Genomic DNA, 23,070 nt, shown 5'->3' with positions numbered 1-23,070 from the left:
TAATCTGTGTCTCATTAGGAGGATTTCCCTTTACTTCCTGTCAAGTAGACTCAACAGGAAGTGGGAGAATATCTCTCCCATGTCAGGAAAATCCCTCAGAGGCAATATTTTACAGGAAGAGTTCCCCTCGCTTTCTGTGCCGGTGGTAATTGAAAGGAAATTAACATTCTACTCTTAAGGAGGAACTAAAGTCCAAGGTCCCCCCAAAACAACAAAAAAAATACATTTACCTTCAATCCCGCAAGGCAGTCGATCTATCCGGAGGTCTCTTCCATCAGGTCCTCTGTCATCCCAGCATCTGTCTTCGTGCGCCATCTTCTCCTCTTCTTCTGGGTTCTTCTACTTACATCACCTGACCCAGGTGCGAGATCAGGTGACGTAGATGGGGGGGGAAAAAACTTGCCGATCTCACTGCGCATGCATGAGATCGGCAATTTGTTTCCCTTTTCAGGTAAGGACTCCTTCTGCGCATGCCCAAGATGCCCCCGCATGAGCAGAAGGAGCACCCAAGAGCCTCCTGAGATGTGTGATGTAGGTATCCCAGGAGGCTTTGCGGTCATTCCGAATCATTCTCGATTGCCTAGGTGATCAAGAGTTAGGGTTTTGAGTGATCCTTTAAATGAGCAGAAAGTAGGAGCAAGCCGAATAGGATGAGGAAGACCATTCCAGAGAGTTGGGGCAGCTCTAGAGAAGTCTTGTAACCGTGCGTGTGATGAGGTTATGAGTGAGGAAGACATTAGTAGGTCATTGGAGGAGTGGAGAGAGCGGCTGGGGGAGTATTGTCTACCAGGTCAGAAATGTAAGTGGGACAATAACTGTGTAGGGATTAGAAGGCAAACGAACAGGAGCTTAAATTTGACTCTAAGGTGAAATGGAAGCCAGTGTAGAGAACTACAAAGAGATGAAGAGGAGCGGAGGGAAGGATGGATGAGTCTGGCTGCAGCATTCATAAAAGATTGTAGAGGAGAGAGTCGGGTTAATGGAATACTAGAGAGGAGGAGGTTACAGTAGTCCAGACGAGAGATGATAAGAGCATGTACAAGGAGTTTGGTGATCTCAGGGGACAGGTAGGGGTGGATTTTGGAGATGTGTTGTAGATGAAAGTAGAAACTATCTTTCTCATCCTTGTACAGAACTTGTTCCCACTAATGTGTTGCATTATGTAATTGTAATGTACGCACACAACACACAGGTCTCCATCAGACGTATGCAGGTTCTTAATATTTGTATTTCCAGTAGATGTGGTACTTTACGTTTTCAGTATTTAATAGAAATGTAACATTTATCAATTATTTAAATACCTTTTATTATATACAATAATGTATACATATTGATATAACACATTCTTACATATTGATTTAATCTAATTAATATATTTTTTTTAAATCTATAGGTCTGCATTTTTTATGGTTTTGTTTCAAAAACCATTTTCTTCTGGGAAGACAATTACTAGACGCCAAGTAAGTTGATATACCAAAATCCTGTTTAATAATAATAATAATAATAATATACCAGGGGGCCTAAGTTATGGCAGGGTTACACCTGATTCAGAAGAAATATCCTTGTATTACATTCTTATGAAACCCATTTTTAATGGGGTTTTTTATGCAGCAAAATGTATTATATTATTAGTAAGAATAAATAAAATAAATATTTCACAGATTTATATGCAACATAAATGAAACAACTTGGTCACTCCCAATAAACACTTCATGGGAGATGAAACCATGTGTCTATATAGATAAATCTGAGATAGGTCAGCTCTTTGCATGTGAAATACCATTGCAAGGGATATAAAACATAGGATACATATATAATTATATTCTCTATGCTGTGTGCAGCATACTTGGCAGGGAATGTCTACTCCAGAGAATACTCTGTTATAAACCACTAACCATGCTAAAACTAAAAAGAAATTCAGGAAGGTTTTCATCATACTAATAAACATTCAGATCTGCTAATTGTTATTGGCCACATAAATGATAATGGCTTATTAGTCAAATAAGGAGAAATTAAGTCAATGATATTTTCAGTTTTACCTGCCTACAAATAGTGATTTTGGTATGTTAAAGTGGTTGTTTTATTCATTGAACTGCAGCACAAAGGAATCATGTTGGTTGGGACAAGGCTTATTTTATATCTTGTATGTGTGTTGTGGAAAAATGTTGCCTTGTATGTTTAAATTGTACAGTAACTGTGTAATTTATTTTCTCTGATTAAGCATTTAATTATTATTGTATCTCATTTCAGTGGATCAGTATTGTAAAGCATGCTTTCGTTGGCTGTATTATCTCACTCCTGTGGTTCTTTGGCCTCACTCTTTGTGGACCATTAAGGTAAGTTGTTTTTTTACTTGGTAACTGTAACAGCTTTTCTGCTGTGTGCAGTTTGTATAGCTAAACATTATTATTTATTTAGACCGGTGTTTCTTAACCTTTTTGACATAGGGGGGACCCTTGAAATAACATTCTGGTCTTGGGGGCTATAATTACTATATCCACAGCTCACAGTACATTAGTGTGATGGTCAGTGGGTAGAATACGTCTTACATTACTGGCCATTGGGAATAATGTCACCCTTGCAGATAGCCAAATAGATCACTGCTGTCAGTTAAACTGACCTGGGAGGCAGAAATTGCCCTTAGCAATCTCTGGAGGAGCTTTAGGGTTCCACAAAACCCTGGTTGAGAAATACCAATCTAGGTGAGAATCGTGACCATGTCCTTGTTACAAAACCCTAAAAAAGCGGCATATAGCAAAATACTACACACAGTTACAGAAGTCTCCTAATAGCGTTTCTTATGTCTTTATTGCTTTCTTTGTTTTGCAGGACTTTGCTGCTGTTTGAACACAGTGATGTTGTTGTTATAACATTGCTCACAGTTCTTTTTAGTGGTTCCAGTGGAGTACCATCCAAGGTAATTGTAAAAATGTTTTGTGAAAGTGGCAGTAGAGCTGACAATAAAGTAGCCCAGGATTTATTTGTTTAGTAATAGGAATTACATTTTACATTTTTAGCTATTTTTTTAAACATGTTGTCAAGTTTTACTGGTATGTTTTCTTAATTTTTCTATTGGAGAATAGGAGATAGAGATTTTTCCATCATTTCTTGCCCTTGTGGTGAAAAGAAGTGACATGAAATCTGCCCAGAGACACTTGATAGTCAGCTACGTTTAGAGCTTCTTTAAAGTATATTGTATACAATCTTAACATGGCCACAGTGTTGTCAGCCCTGCCCAGTCAGGTTATACTAAACCACTCAACCAACTTCTCTTTACAACATAGGCAGCATAATTATTCTGTAGTCCAAGTTCAGAACTAGGAGAACTGATTATATTTTCATAACAGAAGAATTTTGCATAGTGCAACTCTGCTGCTATTTCTATTGCACTTATTGAACAAATATAACAAAATGTTTTTAAACTTATAATTGCAGACCAAACTGGAGCAAAGAAGAAAACTTTTTTAGGGTTTAACACCTCACTGGCCCTCTCCATTTAAAGCTGATCAATCTGCTTTAGGTTAATTTGGTAGTAGAATATATGGATACTGATAAATATGCATTACAGGGGTGTTTATACAAAATATTTTTCTTTATGCTTGTCATTTATTTTATATTGTGATTAACCACCTTTTTTCTGTTTACAGAGACTCGGGGTGCAGCCTTTTTTATCATAGCAGTTATTTGTTTACTTTTCTTTGATAATGATGATCTGATGGCCAAAATTGCAGAACACCGTATCCTTTACTGATGTCTTTTGGATAAGGGTTTGCAAACTTTAGTCCCAGCAAAGATCACATTTTATATTTCTCATATATGCCTTTATAGTCAGGAAGCTGGCAGCATAAAAAGTAAGGTATAACAATCAATCAGAAATATTATATCTTCCGTATACCAGTATCTGTTCAATAATCATGGCTTGCCATTTTTCTACTTGTATGAAGTTCGCATATTGCACTTATGGATTCATTTTGTGCAGCTCCTTCTATCTTCATACTCCCAAACTACCTATTCACTATGTCCCTCTGCAGTGACAAAGCAAGTAATTTTACATGTGTATTGCAGGCCTTTTACCTTGTTTATCTCAGCCTAACTCACCTAGGTAGCATAGTACAAGGCACTTGCCTTGAAGTATACCACCACACATAGATGAAACCCATCTTTACTTTGTGGTATGCTTTAATAAAGCAGAACTACATTCTGCTAGGTCCCACAGATGTTATCTGAACCAAGGTGATATACCGTAGTAAATTCATCCCAAGATAAGTATGTCAGGGCCGTACAATGAGCTGGGCATGCTTAATGTATGTTCTGAAGTAACATTGCTGGCTGGCAAAAGTTTTTATCGCATATAAGATATAGAAAATCTCATTGCCTACCAGCAATGTTCTGTATAAAGGCTTTTGATCCTTGTAGGTTTTTAAGAATGTAACATCACAATGTTGAGGTCATGCCCATGGCCACTTTCTTTGGTAAGCTGCCCAAACAAAACTAGAACCTAATTTACTTTTAATGCCAGCATTCCCACTCTTAGCTTGAATCCTTGTGTTCAGGGAGGTAACAGGAAGTGCACATTAATACTTCTGCAATGTAATCATTTTTAATAACTGTACTTTTTTCCTGAGCGGTATTCTTAACACAAACTGCGATGATGGAGGTTTTGCATTTAGTTGGTATGTTGGTTCTGTTTTTTATTTTGCCTTAACTGGTTTGTAACAGCTGAAGGACACCATGATAGTGCCCTAACACATTTCCTATATACAGCATTCTCCCTTCTAGGAGTTGCTGATCATAAGGTAAGACCCCCTCATTATGTTATTCTCCGGTTCAGATTTGAGTACTAGGCACACGCTCAAATGTTTACCTGTCAGCCAAAGCATGCACGATGACTTGCTTAAATCTGCTATATTCCACCATTCTCAGCCATCAGCTGTTCTTCTTTTGATTCCTCCTTGTTTCTATGCCTATTTTTTTAGTGTGGTATATTCAACCTTATAATATGTGTAATATAATATGTGTAATATGTTTGCCTTTGTGATTGAAGACCTTTCCATAAAGTGTTATGCTGCATTCTGTCCGCATGGACAGTTTGGTCACTGGCCCTCAGTTACCTTTTTCAAAACTTCACATATAAGGACACCTTCATTTATTTGTCCCTTATATTTGGAATGAAAATACAGCTGTCTTCACCTGCTGCAACATGTAATGCTGTTTTTTTTTTTTTTAATACTCTGACTAGAGTAATGACCACTTTGTTTCATGTATTGTCAATCGGGTACTCTGTTCCATACATTCATGGGTTCAGATAGACTTTTGTTTGTCATTTTTATATTATGTTGCATTTTACAAAACGATTTTGCATTGCACACAAAGTATTGGTTAATTGAAGTGCATTTATTTTCTTGTTACTTTCAGGGAGGAGTACTGTTGCTTGTGTTGGCTTTATGTTTCAATGTTGGTTTCCACACAGCTTCCAGAAAGCTCTCTTTAGATATTGGTGGAGCCAAGCGTCTGCAGGCCTTGTCTCACCTTGTATCTGTGATATTTTTGTGCCCATGGGTCATCATCCTTGCCGCAACTACTGAGGTAATCATCTATTTTATCAGCAGATGCATTCATTTATTTCCAGATTACATTGGCTTTGGAGTATTGCATTAGGCTCAGTCCAAGAGAGAAAAAGCAGAGCTATCTGTGTCTCATAACAGAATTGGCAAGCAGACTTAAGTTTTAGTGAAATGTTATTTAATCATAGGCCACATATTTGCTATTCTTGAAGCAGTAACAGGCTGTATCATCGGAATATGATGGACATTTATACAGGTTGATTAGACAAACTGTTTAATTTAAAAAAAAAAAATTAGAAACATACAGACTGGCCACTTAGACGTGTCTACTGCTTGTGGTCATGGGCTATGCTCATGTATGCTGTGGCAGAAGTGAAATATTGTGTATTACCAGAGGTTATATATAGTGTAAACTACCCATACAAAGTTTTAATATGCAAATGTTGACTTTTATTGTTTACAAAAAAAAAAAATCAGCTTGGCCCAGCCATCTTCACTTTCCAAGCTCCTGTATTGGTAAATACTTACCAATACAGCACAGAATCGTACAGATTACATTTACATGTAACCTTGTATTAAAAGTCCCAACTGGATTCACAGATGTATACATTCAGTTAGGAAGATGGGAGCGCTAGCAATCTCTTCTTCCTTATTCTGTTGCAGCAATTGCAATGTTTGAATATGGCTATGCCATCCAAATGCCTCCAGAGTTGTGAAACATTGTCCAGTGCACTAATCTAACTATCTTGAACATAGGCACCTCACTTCTTGGTAGAACAAATTAGGAATAAGGTGTATGGTTGTAGCACATTTATACAAGAACAGAACACTGCAGTGAGAGTGTAGGAAGCCCATTTCCACTAAGAGAAAGGGTATTTTTATGCCTTTTTTCAAACAAATTATAACATGAGTGTGAAGGACTATAAAGAGAAACCAAAGTGTGAGACTTTTTGTTTGTCTACAAGCAATTGGTAGATGGAATCATTGGCCAGAAATATTTGTCACAGAAAATAAAGGGCAGTGGGTTATTTTACTAGTGTTTGAACTACTTAGCTCTAATCTGAGCTATACAAAGTGCAGAGTAATGTAATTACAAGGAGCACTTAGAACTTTGTCACATTTATTGTATTGATATCGGCAGGAAAGTTATGTACATAATGCATATTTCTTATCCCTGCTCTTCTTAAGTTTTTGTTTATTGTGTGTCTTTTTCAGAGTAAAGTAGAGTCCTGGTTCTCCCTCCTAATGCCTTTTAGTACTGTTATATTCTCTATTATGGTTCTGGATTTCTATGTGGAGTCCATTTGCTCTGTCAAGATGGAAGTGTCAAAGTGTGCACGCTATGGATATTTCCTGATTGTGATCAGTGCTCTCCTGCTGGGAAATTTTTGGACTCATCCTATCACAGACCAGCTGCGGGCCATGAACAAGCCAGCACACCATCTGAGCACTGAACATGTGCTCTCCGGAGGGGTGGTTGTCAGCTCCATTTTCTTCTTCCTCTGTAAGTTTTGTTTCTAGATAGTGAGATTGCTTGCTTTCATATACATTTTCTTAACTTAAGTAGCACAGTAGGTTCTTCTTGGAGAAAAAAAAATGTTCTGTCTTATACCAATGGTCGCCAACCTTTTGGTTGTCACGGACCACTAAACTTACGGACTCCTGACCATAGATGCGCCAATAAAAGGGGTAGAAACTTCCCCCAGAATGACGTCATGATACCAGAACCCACGCACTCTCCCATCACAGGTCTGAGCCTGCGATAGGAGAGTGGGTCGGTTGTGTTCAGAGACACAACCCACCCATCGCCCTGAGCCTGCAATTCCAGGAGGCATAGTTCTCGCCTCTGACCGAAGTATCCCCTTCTCCAAGCAGTGTTCTTCTCCTGACCAGTTGGCGATCCAGGACAGTGGATGCAACACACCCAGCTTCTTTTTATCATACCCATTGATACCTGTACATCCAGAACCACTGATGTATAGAACAAATACTGCCTGATATCAAAGAACCATTCATTTCATACTTATACAGCGTGTTAGCCATCATCTGTGCACTGTATAAAAACAAAGGCTTCTTTAATGTAGTGATAAATGAGTAAACCTAGAATGTAATGGTGAGGAGTGGCAAAGGTAAGTATATGTTCAAAATCGGGTACAATTTTCTTTCATGCATATAAACACCCTCTATTACATTTACTTGTGTTGGATAACTGCCCAAAACATGTGCTGTTTACTAGGTTTATGTACCATATATGTTTACCTGTCTATCTGTTTCATTTAAACCAGCTGCAAACATCCTATCTTCGGCATCCAGGAAAGGTCAGAGAGGCACCCTTGTTGGTTATTCTCCAGAAGGTACACCTCTGTATACTTTTATGGGGGATGCTCTGCACAGCACAACTCCATCTATGCCCAGGTTCATTAAGGATTCACTCAAACAAATACTCGAAGAATATGACTCCAGGCAAATCTTCTACTTCTTGTGCCTAAACTTGGTAAGTGTATACATTTACTACATTTTTTCAAAATTTAAAAGGAGCAGGTTTGCAGTTTGTCATAGTTTTAAATTGGCTTCTCCTTAAAAAGGCCTTCCCTTCCTTCTTTTTCCCTGCATTTTAATGGTCTAGCATAATTGTAATTTGTATCAATAAATCTGACCATATTTAATCTGCCAAGTCGTGTTAACAAGTTTGGGGTCACGTTCCGGCTGTTTAGCTCTAATTTTAATATCCTTGATATAAAAAAGTTTTTTTTTTTTAAGTTACAGAAATACCCAAGGAATATCTAATGAAGCAGTAATACCAACATGCAACACAACTACGGAGGGTTACGATGCAGTTCATTAGAAAACTTTTATGTATTTTAATGCATAAGGCAGCAATTAGTATTTAGCCCTGCTGCTTCGGTCATCTGTGAAATGCCAACACCTCTTCCAAAGGCCTGGCATTTGACTTTGGCGGTGTGTGGGATTTCTTCTTACAGACATTGGGCCTGATTTAATAAAGCTTTTCAAGAGAAGATACACTTTTATAAGTGAAGCTGGGGTGATGCCGCAGATCTGGAATGGATCTGGTCCAGGTTTAAAACATTTGTTAACAAATTGCAAATGACTTAAGAAATCCATCCCAGGTTTGCCGGATGACCCAGCTTCACTATGGAAAGTGTATCCTCTCCAGCCTTGGAGATCTTTAACCCCCAAGCAGTATTCCCGAGTCACACTCAGGGTAGCTTATTTTTTTAGTTAAATTCATATATTATATATATAGTTATATTTTATGGCACTGTACAGTTATTTACATGTTTATATATTTTTTAACACATTTTTGTGTTTTGTTATTAAAAGTTTTATTAAATTTGTTAAACTTGAGTGTGAGTTATGCCTAAGAATTAAAGCCTATAATGAAAAATAAATTTCCATGCAAAACATTGTACTGCTTTTTGAATGGAAATTTGGATGGAATTAGACTGCTAGGGGGGGTAATAAATCAGGGCTATTGCACAGACTTGACCTAAGATCCTAAGGATCTTCACAAGGACTCAAAAGTTCATTTGAAAATTATCATATGTACTTTTAGCACCACAAGCTGCTGTACTGCATAATCATTCCTTTAGAGCATTTTATGGGCAGGTTCTTATGTTTATTGTGAGACAAAAAAAGTCTCCGGCACTTATAGAATGCGGCTGTGTTATTACTTTGTTTTATAAATTTTTCATTAAGGTATACAGGATCATGATTTATACAACCATTGTTTTATTCTAGTTGGACTTTGATAGAGACCCTTTACATTATCAATTATCTAAATGACTAAATCTTGAATTGTTTAGTAAGTCTGTATATTTATTTTAGGCGTTCACTTTTGTGGAGCTGTTCTATGGAGTATGGACAAATAGTCTTGGGCTGCTTTCCGATGGATTCCACATGTTGTTTGACTGCTCTGCTCTGGTCATGGGACTTATTGCTGCATTAATGACTCGGTGGAAAGCAACTCGGATTTTCTCCTATGGGTAAGCAAGTGTATGTTTGAAAGTTCTTGGCAGATCCCAGGTGCCAGACACCCAGTGTGTATAAAAATCTAGTTTGCACCAATTACAGGAGGAAAAAAATTACGTAGGTCAATATGTAATTTTCATCAGATATAATTGTATGTGTGCTTTGTAGTATTTTTGATGCAGATTTCAAATCTGTGTTCAGTTTTTTTTTTTTTTCTAGCACGTCTAGTTTTTGTGATGCAACTAATTATATATTGTGTGAAATTCGTTATAAATAGCCTTGACATATTACAACAGACAACAGTTTTCATTTTTTAAGGTTAGAGACTGCAGTAACTGTGATTGATTTCATTTGTCATCATGCCTAGAAATTGCCTTAATGATCCTGACAGTTTCTGTTACGTGTGTGGTTCATTCACAACAAAAGCACAACGTCACCAAATTACTACAGAACTTAAAAAGATATACAAATTATATTTGGGCTGTCCACATGGTGACCAGGATAAATCTTAGGCTCCACATGCCATCTGTACCAGTTGTTCCAACGTACTTACTGTATGACTGGCTAAATCGGCGTAAAGCAGCAATGCCATTTGCAATGGTATGGAGAGAACCGCAAGACCGTCTAATTGACTGCTATTTTAGCAGCATCAACAAAAGTGGATTTTCAGGTAAAACTAAGCACAAAATTGTATATCCCAGCCTTGATTCTGCAATTAGACATGTCCCCCATGATGATTCATTGCCAGTTCCAGTACCACTACATGAAGCAGAACTTCTTGTTTCAAGGCCTAAACAGAATCATTTGCTTGCAAAGGCTGTAACTTACTACAGAAAGCAAAATCATAACTTGACATCGTTTTTCACTAGTCATGGCTCACTGTGCTACTGTCATAATATAAATGCACTCTTTACCAGTTTGTCCCAAGAGCATGTTCCATCTGAATGGCATATCTTCATTGATTACTCTAAAAGAAGCTTGAAAGCAGTCTTACTGCATAATGGTATTTCCAAACCAAGTTTACCGATTGCCCATTCCGTTAAACTAAAGGTGTCCCATGACAACATGAAGTTACTACTTGAAGCAATCCAGTATAAAACACACTAATGGAACATCTGTGGGGATCTAAAGGTCATTGGCTTGCTGATGGGAATGCAAGGAGGATTCACAAAATATTGCTTTGTTTGCTTGTTTCCTATACCTGTGGGAGAGCCGATCTATGGGAGACCAGTATGTCAAGCGTGCTTGGCTACCAAGAGATACCTATAAGCCCAGAACAAGCAGTGTCAAGTTTCTGCCTCTGGTTGATCTGCAAAAAATATTTCTGCCACCTCTCCATATCAAGTTAGTCTTGATGAGGAAACTTGTAAAGGCCATGGGTGAATCAAACTTCAGTACCTTTTTGAGACGTTTCCAAACCTAACCACTGCAAAAATTAAAGAAGGGATATTTATAGGGCCACAGATCAAGTCTGTTTTGCAGGATTATGTTTTCAAACAATCTCTCTCAGCAGCTGAGCTAGAAGCTTGGGATGCATTCAAGTGGCTGTGTGAAAATTTCCTGGGCAACCATAAGTCTCCTGCCTACAAGCAAGGAGTTCAGAATCTGCTTGATTCATACAAGAAACTGGGTTGTCGCATGTCATTAAAAATACATTTCTTGCACTCAAATCTAGAGTTCTTCACGGAAAATCTTGGTATGGTGAGTGACGAACAAGGAGAATGTTTTCACCAGGACATTCAGTTAATGGAGCACCGCTACCAAGGTTTCTGGAATGAAAGTATGATGGCTGACGACTGCTGGATGCTGTACCGCGACAATCCAGACGAAGAGTACACAAGAAAATCATACTCTAAGCATTTGTGAAGAAACAACGGTACCTGACTGACACTCTTCAGTAGATCTTTACCACAGTGTGCATTATTTTACTTCAAACTGAAGATGTATTAACATTCATTTCAATGGTGCTTACATTTTAGTACAAAATACATGCATGTACAATGTTAACTATAATAGTACTCATAACTCAGGAACTGTACCTGTTAGGAGAAAACAGAACAGATCTGAAATCTGCTCAAAAAACTGATTTAGAAAACAATGTGCAAAATGGTATTGATTTATTTTATTTTTTTAGGTTTGGCCGTGTGGAAATACTGTCTGGATTCATTAATGGACTCTTCCTGATGGTAATAGCACTCTTTGTGTTTATTGAGGCTGTAGCAAGAATCTTTGATCCTCCAGACATTAATACAGATATGCTGACAGTAAGTGTTAACATACACATATCTATTAAGGGTATGTTTTATCTGACCTATCTTTATCTAGTTATGACCCCCGCCAATGTGTGTGCAAGCAGTGCGGGCAGTGGTACCAAAGATGGTAAAGAGGAAAAAGAAAAAAAGGGAGATGGTGGCGTCTTGTGATAGGCGAGTAGCACCAGTTTAGTTCTGCTTTAAAGTCCTTGAGATAATAGGCAATTGTATTGCTTTCCTGTGGTAACAAACCCATCATAATACTCACAGAGAATGCTGCACCAAGATGATCATGGAGAAAACAGTCTGGTTCCCCCTAAATTTATAATTGTATTCTAAAGCAATCCTACTGTTTTCAATTCTCATAAAATTTTCATGTCTTCCTGCTACTTTCACTGATCATTTTCTCTTTCTCTCATCTTACAGCCAGTCTCAGTTGGAGGTTTGCTGGTGAATCTTGTTGGTATCTGTGCCTTTAGCCATGCCCATTCCCACGGGGGATCAAGAGGTGGATGCTCCTCTCATGACTCTCATGCCCATTCTCACCATGGTCACGGCCACAGTCACGGACATGGACACGGCCATTCACATGGTGATCATGGGCATACCCACAATCATGGGCATTCTCATGGATCTGGTGCAGGAATGAATGCCAACATGCGTGGTAGGTACATGGCAAAGAAAACACTGAGCATTTTGTTGGCATTTGTGTGAAATTATTCTAGGATGCAAATTCAGTATTTTATATAAATTTTTCAAGGTCACTTAACTCCAAATTTGCAAAGTTGTCTCATTGTTGTAATTTTTCAAAAATGTTTTAAGTTTCTAAATTTACTTTAGGGAAATTTGGCTATATAGTTTTCAAATACTTTGAACTGCAAAACACACAGCCTGGCCTAGGGAATACCCCATTCTTTGATTGGTCAATGAAGGGATACACTGATGTCATTCTTCTCATTGGCATAGAACTCTGACTGTCCACCAGTCTGACTGCTGTAGAAAAAGAGGATTATATGGGTTTATTATACAGACAAAGACTGCAGTTTTTTATTACTCTACATTGTTATTTTTTTGCAATGCAAATACGTTCTGTTTTGGTAATTTATTCTTGCAGTGTAATGATAGGGTTTTGGCACCACACGTTTTATGTTTTTTGAGTGCTCCCCCAAGCCTTTCACAATAAATGCCATGGTTATCATGCACTGCATGGAATAATGGCCACCTAGGTTAAAACCCCTGTATGCAATATGGCGTTACTAGCTTTATAGTACTATAGTGCTATAAGTTATCAGATCTGGAAGAACATTTGACCAGGTGCCCCTAAATGACTTGCATGATTCTGTCTGCCTTTTTTTAAAAATGCCACAAACCCTTAATAAATTACTGTATTTCATATATAACTGCCATTGAACCTTAAGTGGTCCCATGTACTTAAGTACTAGAAGACTCCACTACACTATTTTAGTCTCCCTTCCTGAATTTAGGTTGAAGATTCTTCAGCAATCTTGCAGGATTATTTCGATTACAGCGATTGTTTCTTTCTGTTTGCCTGGCATTTGGCTTAAACCGGTGTGTTTATTGCTAACTTTACTTAGCCAAGGAAAAAAAGATTCTGTAGTGAAGCTCTCCTGGTCCTGGCTGCACTTGGCAAAAAACTGAGCAAAAGCCCAGGACGTGTGCATCTGTAACCCTAGCCCTTAATGTCTGTGTGACACAGTTTACAATCTGATACAGAATGTTGTGCACCATGGGGCAGAGAGACAAATTCATGACTTTCGAAGTAAGTCTTCGTGTTTCGAAGTAAAAATGTATTTTACATTAGAATTGTACATACATTATAAAAAAAATCAACTTTAACAAAGCAGTAAACAATGCACTGAGATTTCCATCTAATCTCTAAAATATTCTTGTTTTGCCATCCAGGTGTGTTCCTTCATGTACTGGCTGACACTCTTGGCAGTGTGGGTGTGATAATCTCCACCATTCTGATTCGGCAGTTTGGCTGGCTCATTGCTGACCCTCTCTGCTCCCTCTTTATTTCAATTCTGATATTTGCAAGTGTCATCCCATTGCTAAAAGATGCCTGCCAAGTGATCCTCCTGCGGATCCCTCCAGAAATTGAGAAGGGGATAAACGTTGCCCTGGAGAAGGTAAGACCAAATAAATTAATCAAGTTTTCTGCAGCGGTGAGCCATTGGGGAATATGGCAGATACTAGTTTGTCATTGCAGCTGACCTGTTTCTTCCCACTGAGAAATTAGAGCGGGATGCTTATCATTTAATCTGCCTTTTGATTTTATATTAAAAGGGGTTATTACATTTATGCTAACACCCTAGAGCTAGTAAACATTTTGCCGGACAAAGAAACCTCTCAAGGTGGGTGAACCATTATTAGGAATAGCCAGGTCTTATACCATCTCATTTTCTCATGTATACTGGAAGAATATTGAGGGAAGGATCTGTCTAAATTCATACTGATAAATGAGGTTTAGGGCTTGTGTCTCTGGCATCTATTTTGGCATATGAGACACTTGTGGAATCTTAAGAAATGAATTGATGGGTGCATTTCACCTGCAGGTGATCACCTCTTGTCCTATTTTATGTACTGTGTGCTTTGTTTATCCATACTGTGAGTAACATGTAATACAGATGATCTCTGGAGGATGCAAGAATGCTGCAGAAACTTTATATGAATAATATGTTATTATTCTACAGTTCGCTGCTTTCACTCCAAAAGGACTTGTTTATTTTGCATTTTTGTTTTACATGTATTTTAGAAGCAATAATTGTATATTTCTAAGCTGCTGATTGTCTTTTGTACAAAATGAAGGTCAACTGTAAAAATGCAGCATGCAGTTTCCTGAGTAATTAAATAAAAAAAAAAAAATTCTCCCTTTTAGATATCGAAGATTGATGGTCTTATTTCTTATCGGGATCCTCATTTTTGGCGTCACTCGGCATCAATTATTGCAGGGACAATACATGTGCAAGTGATGTCTGATGTTGTAGAGCAAAGGATCATCCAACAGGTAAAGCTCCTTGGATATTATCAGATTTGGGTCATACATTGGCAGATAGTGTTAATGTTTTCTTTCTTTCCTAAGGATAGTTCACAAACATGCACAGTGATACTTTTGTTAGTGTACTGGCTTACAACTTATTTACTAACTGAGATTCCAAGGTCTCTTACTGCTGAGGTGCCTCATGCAAAACTCATTTTTAAAGCAGCAGTAAGGATTAACTCTTCCGGGATCTTCAGTGAGTTCATTCAGAAGTAAGTTTTGTATATCCCTTGCATCATGACTCTAAAATTAAGCCCACTTCACTCTTAAGAAATAGAAGGTAAAAAAGTCTCTCATAACTTTGCTAAAGTTCTATTCTGGGGACATAGCAAGTGCCACTCTACACTGCATTTAAAGTGGAACTGAATCGAAAAAATTGATCAGCCAGGTTCTTTTTTGCAAAGCTATGTCTTTTCTGCAATAAAACTTATCTGCCTGCTCTCAATCTTCTTTATAAAGTACCCTAAGCGTCTCATACCCAGTATACAATTCAAGTACAGTGTGCAGCCCAAAAAAATGTTTTTAAGCTGGGTGGGAAGGAATTGTAGGTAGGTCGCAGGCCCTGTATTGTAACTTAAATCTTCATTAACCACTCTAAATACAGCCGGGTTGTATGCCTGGCTAAAAGGGGCTGGGGAAAACACTGCAGAATACCTGGCTGACAGGAATGAACGCATTGCTGTGCACATATACAGGACTTTCTGACATAGCCAATGAAAATGGCTGAGGTTTTGGAACCCAGGAGAGGACTGGGTAAAAATGTTGGCGCTGGCACAGAGATGTGAGTTTAGTTAAATTGTGAAAAGCTAGGTAAGTTTGTTTTATTGCAGAATAGACATACAATAGATTGTCTCTTCTTTAATAAAGAACCTGCCTGCTTGCAATTTCATTATTTTTATGTTTTAGTTCTGTTTTAATAGTGAAATTAAGACGCTGACTCTCTTTGAATGTCTTAAAACGTGTTTACCAAGAATTTAGTTCTAAAGGTCGCAACCATAATCTCTGAATTTTAAGAGGAGTCCATAAACATCTCCAAGTCACTTTCTTGAATTTTAGAAATGTTGTTTATGCTAAATAACCAGGAATAGGCAGCCGTACCACATAGGAAAATAAAGGACAACCCACAATACTAAGAATTAAGAATATGCAGACTTTAGCACAGTGTTTTATCATTTTGTTTATAGATATATTTTGTTTACTGACTTGCTGCTTTAGCAACCTGAAAATATGATTTTTACTCCGACTAGAATCTATAACCTTTTTTTGTTTCTGTACCAGGTAACGGCAATCCTGAAAGATGCTGGAGTCAATAACCTTACTGTCCAAGTAGAGAAGGAAGCCTACTTCCAGCACATGTCAGGACTCAGTACAGGGTTCCATGAAGTCTTGGTCATGACACAACAGATGGACACCATAAAATATTACAAGGACGGCACCTACATCATGTGAAATGGCACCTTTCCACTTAGTATTCTTCCTGTGTTTGTCAAGGGAAATCTTTAAACTTGAACTTTGGTGTACAGAAATGAAACGTTGTATAAATCCGGATTTTATACTTCGCCTTTATTATTATCTTTATTGGAACTTAATCAAGATGTTTTTATACAATGTTATAAAATGACTTCTACCATTTAATTATGGGGATCTCAAACGCAGGAGGTACTCTATTTTGTTCTGTCGGATATAAATATCGTTCATGGTATGAATGGAATAGTAGTACAATATTCTCATTAATTTTTGTTTTGTTTTTTTATTTTGTTTTTTTGTTTTCTAGCCCCTCTAAACATTGAATTTGTTCCAAATTGTGCACATCAGGGCAGACCATTTTAATATAATTGTACCAGAATGGGACATTTATGTTTTTAAAATATTATGGTATCTAATATATTTTGCTTTGCTTTTTTTGTTTTAAATAGGGATTTCCAGTATGTATTTGATGAATTATTTTAATTACAAAAAAAAAAAAAGTGTTTGTACTTAAGTCCCAATTTTACACCTTCCAAAAAATGAATGGTGAAAAAAAGGTGCTGATACAATTCATCAAGGTTCCTGGTATAGAATCCCTCTATTTTATGGCTTTTAAATAATCTTGGGCACCTGCTGCAAAGTCTTTGCATTGCAGTCAGGCTCCAGAGATTGAATCTCCTCTTTTCAAAAGTGACATTCTCTCTGCAGCAGTCCACCACTCTTCCCCTGCTTAGCTAGCCATTCCTGTGAATTGTGTTAGGTTTCACTTGACGGGGGCTAGGTGAGGATCAAACCACTACGTGTATGGAGGCACTGGTCTCTCTACTGTGGTATGATACGCATTCCTTTTGAGTTGAAGCCAACACTGCAAAACATGCAATACCTCATCATCGCACAGCTATAGGTTTAATGAGATGTTCTTACACAGACAACATCCGACTGATGGGACATCAGTCCCATAGTACACAGACTGCTACAGGTGCTTGAACTTATTTTATTTACAAGGCATAAAGAAGATAAAATTTTAAATGATTCATATTGCAAGCAGCCTGGGTTTAATTTTGTGGAGGGAAATGTTGGGCTTTAAAGTAGGGCTGTCACTACATCAGGCTTTTAATTATATGGTTGAAGAGGTGGCATCACCAGTTTTTAACATGTTACTGCAGAGGCACTGCATCCTATAATGCAATTAGGGCATCTCAGCAACTCATTGAAATGTGCCTGCATTGCATTGTGTGATTCAGAGGAAACATACCCATCCATCCTCCATGGTATCATGCAGGGAAGATAGCCTTAACATCTTTTACAAAAGTTGATATGTCATACTACACACTTAAAAAAAAAAACAATTAATAACACTCTGCACTTTGTGGTTAAATCTAGTTTGAAAAGCATGTTGCAGTGACAGGTTTACTTAAGACTCATCACTACAGAATGTTTAAAACAACAACAACCATGATATGTGATACCTGTAATATGTTCTGGCAGGCTTAACTGTCAAAAGTACTCCATCAGCACTGCTACAGCCATGATGTATACCCTAATTTTATTGCCACCATTAAATCTTATATTGGTCTTCTTGCAATTCTGCATTTTCAATTATGTTGATTGGCCAGCCAGGATGACTAACTCCTGCCTAAATATGAGAGTTTGTTAATACCAGCACATGTTGATATTGCAAACACACAGCTAAAGCTGTGTACATGTATTAGACTTTTGACCTTCAAGGCACTTTTTTGTCTTGGGTGAAAATCTAGCATCTGTAGATGTTCCCCAACATTAGGTGATCTGACTTGCCAGATCACTAAATGTCCAAAAGATAAACTCCACTGTGTCCAATTCAGAAAGCAGTGGTCCAGGTCAGCTACCTCACTCTAAAGAACAGAACAATGCTGACGTTATAGTACATATTAATTCTACTGTCCCTGGAAACTATCACTAATGATGGTTTCTAGTGACGATTATTGCACATCTGTACGGATAAGTGTACAAGTGCAGAAACAACCAAAAAGAGGTTCTTCTGCAACAAAAAACAGCTTGCCAGAAATGTCTTTAAATATGATTTCAAAGATTTAATGCATCCAATGGAGAAATAGTAAGAGCTGAGATCTTTTTGGTCATTGTACAATATAAAACACAACATTATGACTGATGTCTACTGGTTCCCCAAGGTCCATTTTTATGGAAAATTGTACAACCTACAGAATAAATATTGGCTCAGTTCTGCAAAAATTAGTATCATTCAGCAATGATGTATAAGGCTAACCTAAGTAATAAGCATACTTTTTTGTGATAAATTAAGTTTGCTTCCCATATGTTTTTGGGTAAATGTCTACAGCCTATATTTTGAAAATCTTTTTCTCCTCTTGTGCAGGACAGAAGTCATTAAAATCTCTGGCAGTTAGTTATGAAATAAGGCATCTCCGGTATTTCTAAGATGTGCAAGCTGCCAGGTATTCCTGATTCCCAGCACAATTGTAGCTTTTGGGGGTTTTTCCTATATTTTTAACACTAATGAATATTTTTAAATCCTTAACTTTTGAATGCTACATTTAGTGTAATTTACATGCAGAAAAATGTTTAGTATAATATGAGAGTTAAATGGGATGAAAATATCAGCATGCACATCTAATGGGCCACTGGGGAAGCATTATTTTGATGCAAAAAAAACAATTTTTGAACACGGCTATAGCAGTAGAATCACATACATGAAGCTTTGATTCAGACAGATTCTTTTCAGGGCACAGTTAACAGGCAGACAGACAACAGCTGATTGACCGCTGACTGGCACCACTATATTGAAACAAATAAAAGCTTTCATAGAGGCAGTTTTTAGGCATTCATCAACCACTGTGGTAAGCATTGTGCCTTTTAAATTGGTTTTAATAAACAAGTGCCTATAAACCATTATGGAAAAATACCAATGTGGTTATAGGCTGCTGATTACATACAGTACCTGTAACCTCACTGCTTCTATCTGAAGAAATCCTAAACTGGCTGATGCCTCAGGTTGGATCCAGTAAGGTACAAAACCAAAATGATATTGATAATTTGCAAGTTTACTTGAGTTACCTCTTCTAAAATAAAATAAGTCCTCAAAATAAAGTATCTTTTTTTGGTGCACCCCCTGCATGTTGATCTTGTGGTCCCATCAAAGTCGAAGGGGAGCCATTACACAGGCATGGCTAACGTAGAAAATAAAATTTAGGAGACTATAAAGTATACAGCCATTTCTCAGTTCTGGGATTGTATACTAGTTGCAGAGCAGTGACTCTGTGAATATGTTAACTTTTATCTACAGGGCTGTTTTGCTTTGCTCCCATTCTTTTTATGTTGCATTAACAATCATTTCAAATGAAAGCATAAATGTGAATGGATTTTTTAACAAGCTTTTTTTTAAGAATGACCAACATGGGACAGTTTTTGAACCCCTGTGCTGGTCATTTACCTGCCTATATTTCAGTTCCTATAGAGATATTTTTCTTTTCCCAGTTTCGTCTTCATTATGATCATTTTCCTATTCTAATAATTCAAAGAAAAATGCATTGATATCTCAACCTCTGTAGTTAATATAGGCTAATTTCACCATCAATTTATCAAATAAAATCATCCCTGGGAGTTCTTGTTCTCACACCGCCTGTGCAAGCGTTACACATTTCTGCAATTAAATCATAGGAAACCCAAGTGACACAAACTGGCCACCTTCAGTCTGCTTTGTCCATTTTAAATAGTAAGATGAACTGTTTTCTGTCCTGTGTAGACAAAACTCCAATGTATTTGTGATAGAACAGGAAAAAGAAATGGTTTTTTTGATGGTTGACAGGACCAACATGATATTGAAGTGCTTGTGTATATGCAAAACTGGGACTTAAAGGACAATAGTAATATTTATAACTGGGCTTTATTTTTCTATAAATATTCAATAAAACATATGGGTATAATCTTTTCTCCTATGTCGTTTTATTTGTCTGCACATTTTCTGATCACCATAGGGTCATAAACTGTTGTAAAAACATCACAAATGAAATATTTTCAGATTCAAAGTGGAACTTTACCTAATGGAGTAAAACCAGCTAAAATTAAAGTACTATTCCCCTTCAGAGCAGAATTCTCTTAAAGAAGAAGTGCAACAGTCCTTCTAATATCAATAAATTAAAAAAAAGAATTTACTGCGCCTATGCTTTTCTCTTTAAATTCGTGGCTTTGCTGGAGAAAAAAGTTACTAAAAGATATATTTACTAACAATATGATCTAATCCAGCAATATCGTCAAAAAAGTTATATTGTCCATGAGTTATTGAAGACAGAAGATAAACATGTCTCATGGACACAAAATTAGTCTATACACATTGATCAATAATTCATGGCATGACATGAGCCATGTTTTAAATCTCGTTGCATGATGCCCATTCTGAATCCACAAGAGGTATGGACTTCCAGGTCAATTTCCAGTTCAAGATAAGTTTCCACATGGTAAAAATTAGCTGTATTGTTTTTCTAACCTTGTTTTGTTGACTCTACAATCTGTGTAAAACCTACCACTATCAAAATGGATACTTGGTGTATTGTATGCCATTTTGGTGCCATTATTCTAGAGTTTAGTCATCTGAATGCTTAGTAGAACATTTGAATCCTACAGTAGAGGTCTTCCTTCATTGGCATGATACACAGTAGTTCTACCTGTAATAGTGCTGTCACTGGTCACTCTTCATAACTATATACTTACCTTAATTTTCCTTTCCTGGCTTACCTCCATAATAGCAATGGTCTTTCTCCAGTGTTTTATCACCAGTCCATTTCATGAAACACTTGGGGGGGCAAGGAAAAATTCAATAGTGTGTGGTTGTACTGAAGGATCATGGGGACAGAGCAAACAATAAGCATGCTAATTTGAGGGAGGGTCAGGAAAGGAAAATTTTGGTAAGTATCTCATAATTTTTTATAATAAATTGCTGAACCCACCCTGTAGTTCCTGAAGAATGTATCATGGCTGGAGGAAGGGTCCATGTGGTGTGCATTCTCCTTTTCAATTGCAGCATTCAAAAGACCTGACTTTTTTAATGAAAAACATTGATTTTTCACAATTCTTTATCTGCTTCCCTTTAAATTGCCCAGACCAATATAGCACTTTAGGTTAGTACAGTAAATGAGAAAAATACAAAATGTCTCATGAAAAAACCATGAAGATTGCTGTTGCTGACTCTGGCATGGCATGGAAATGCCAAGATGAGGGTCTAGCCTTAATAAGGTCCCAGGTGTTCTTAGTCATATTGTAACTTTATATTTCACAGATTTTTATTGAAAATGTAAACCAAAACACATATATAAAGATATAACAGAACAAATATTCCGCACATTTACAAATTAAAACTTCATACGGTAACAACAAATATAGAAAACATTTTCTCTTCAGCCGAGTATAAATTAAAATACCAAAGCCTCAATAAAACTGGAATGGCATGTAACCAGTTATATATGAGGGCTGAAGAGAACAGCGATAGATCACAATACCAAATTTTGTAATAGGGCTGCTATTTGGGCTGTTGTATGGTATAGTGCAAGATTGGGGACCCCTAGACCACCTAGCCTTTTTGGAGTAAGGAGGGTAGTCGCTTTTCATGTTGTTTACCATTCCAAGGAGGAGCACACAGGCCAGAGCCCTGGACTATGTCCCCCTTATGGATCGCAGGCTCAGTGTGGTGGGCTCAGGGCAGAGACACAATCCCGCTCACTCTCCCATCGCAGGTCTGAGCCTGCTTGCTAAACAACCTGGGGGGATAGTAGGCCTGTGGACAAAACTTTTTTTGCATCCACAGCCCTGTGCTACTGTCCCCCCAGGATGTTTAGCAAGCAGGCTCAGACCTGCGATGGGAGAGTGGCCGGGTTCTGGCATCATGACGTCACTCTGGGGGAAGTTTCTTCCCCTTTAGGTGACACGGCTCCCCAGGCATGCACAGGCATGCAGGTCCAGAGACGGTGAAATTATTGGTCCGTGACGTTTAAAAGGCGACCACTGCATTAATACATGCATTAAAATGTGCTTTCTGGCAAATAAGAACTGGAAACATTTACAGCAGTGTGTGGTATTATATAGTGTTATGCTGCATTATGCTGTGTTATGCAATGTTATTCATTTGAATGGGCTGCCCAGTAGACCACACAGATATAAAAATCTGTTCTGGTGCATTTCGTTGCACACAGCACACAGCAACATGGCCTCACAAGTGCATCAAGAAGGTGTGTTGGGGTGCCACTCAGAATGAATAGTACCACATCCTACCAATGCACAAAACATGCATTGCGGTAAGAGCTAATATGAGTGTCACATGCCTTGGCAGTTCATTTTTGCAGAGTAGGGATGTGTGAACGTTTTTAAAGTTATTTTCATGTACACATTACCACTCAGTCAAGGCATCTATTTCTGATAATGTTGCTTGGCTGCAATTATGATCTAGTCTCTGCAATACTTTGCAGTCACCAACCCAAAACAGGCATTTAGATCAGTAAGTCAGTAAGTCAGAGATGTGTACTTATTCTAGGTCATAGTTACATAGTAAGTCAGGTTGAAAAAAGACCAACAAGTTCAACCACTAAGGAAATAAACATATCCCAGATATAAAACCCTCTAAGACATAGTAAGTCCAGAGGAAGGCAAAAAAAACCCTGGTACAATTTGCTTCAACAGGGGAAAAAAAATCCTTCCTGATTCCATGAGGCAATTGGATGTTCCCTGGATC

General features: G+C 37.7%; 1 protein-coding gene across 1 annotated transcript in view; it reads left to right on the top strand.

Moving 5' to 3' along the window:
• The window catches only part of SLC30A5 (solute carrier family 30 member 5), a gene marked incomplete in the record, with an annotated part of 20,829 nt that extends 554 nt beyond the window's left edge, over positions 1-20,275 (top strand). The window contains 14 exon segments of the mRNA XM_072416326.1: positions 1,394-1,460; positions 2,251-2,336; positions 2,830-2,917; positions 3,650-3,737; positions 4,720-4,796; positions 5,416-5,586; positions 6,780-7,068; positions 7,850-8,058; positions 9,411-9,568; positions 11,689-11,818; positions 12,233-12,470; positions 13,730-13,956; positions 14,706-14,834; positions 16,146-20,275. Coding sequence (XP_072272427.1) covers positions 1,394-1,460; positions 2,251-2,336; positions 2,830-2,917; positions 3,650-3,737; positions 4,720-4,796; positions 5,416-5,586; positions 6,780-7,068; positions 7,850-8,058; positions 9,411-9,568; positions 11,689-11,818; positions 12,233-12,470; positions 13,730-13,956; positions 14,706-14,834; positions 16,146-16,316 — 2,128 coding nt within the window.
• Positions 20,276-23,070: the final 2,795 nt, after the last annotated feature.

The sequence above is a fragment of the Pyxicephalus adspersus genome, chromosome 6, assembly GCF_032062135.1.
Source record: "Pyxicephalus adspersus chromosome 6, UCB_Pads_2.0, whole genome shotgun sequence".
Lineage (NCBI taxonomy): Eukaryota > Metazoa > Chordata > Amphibia > Anura > Pyxicephalidae > Pyxicephalus > Pyxicephalus adspersus.
This window is presented reverse-complemented; position numbering and strand designations above follow the sequence as displayed.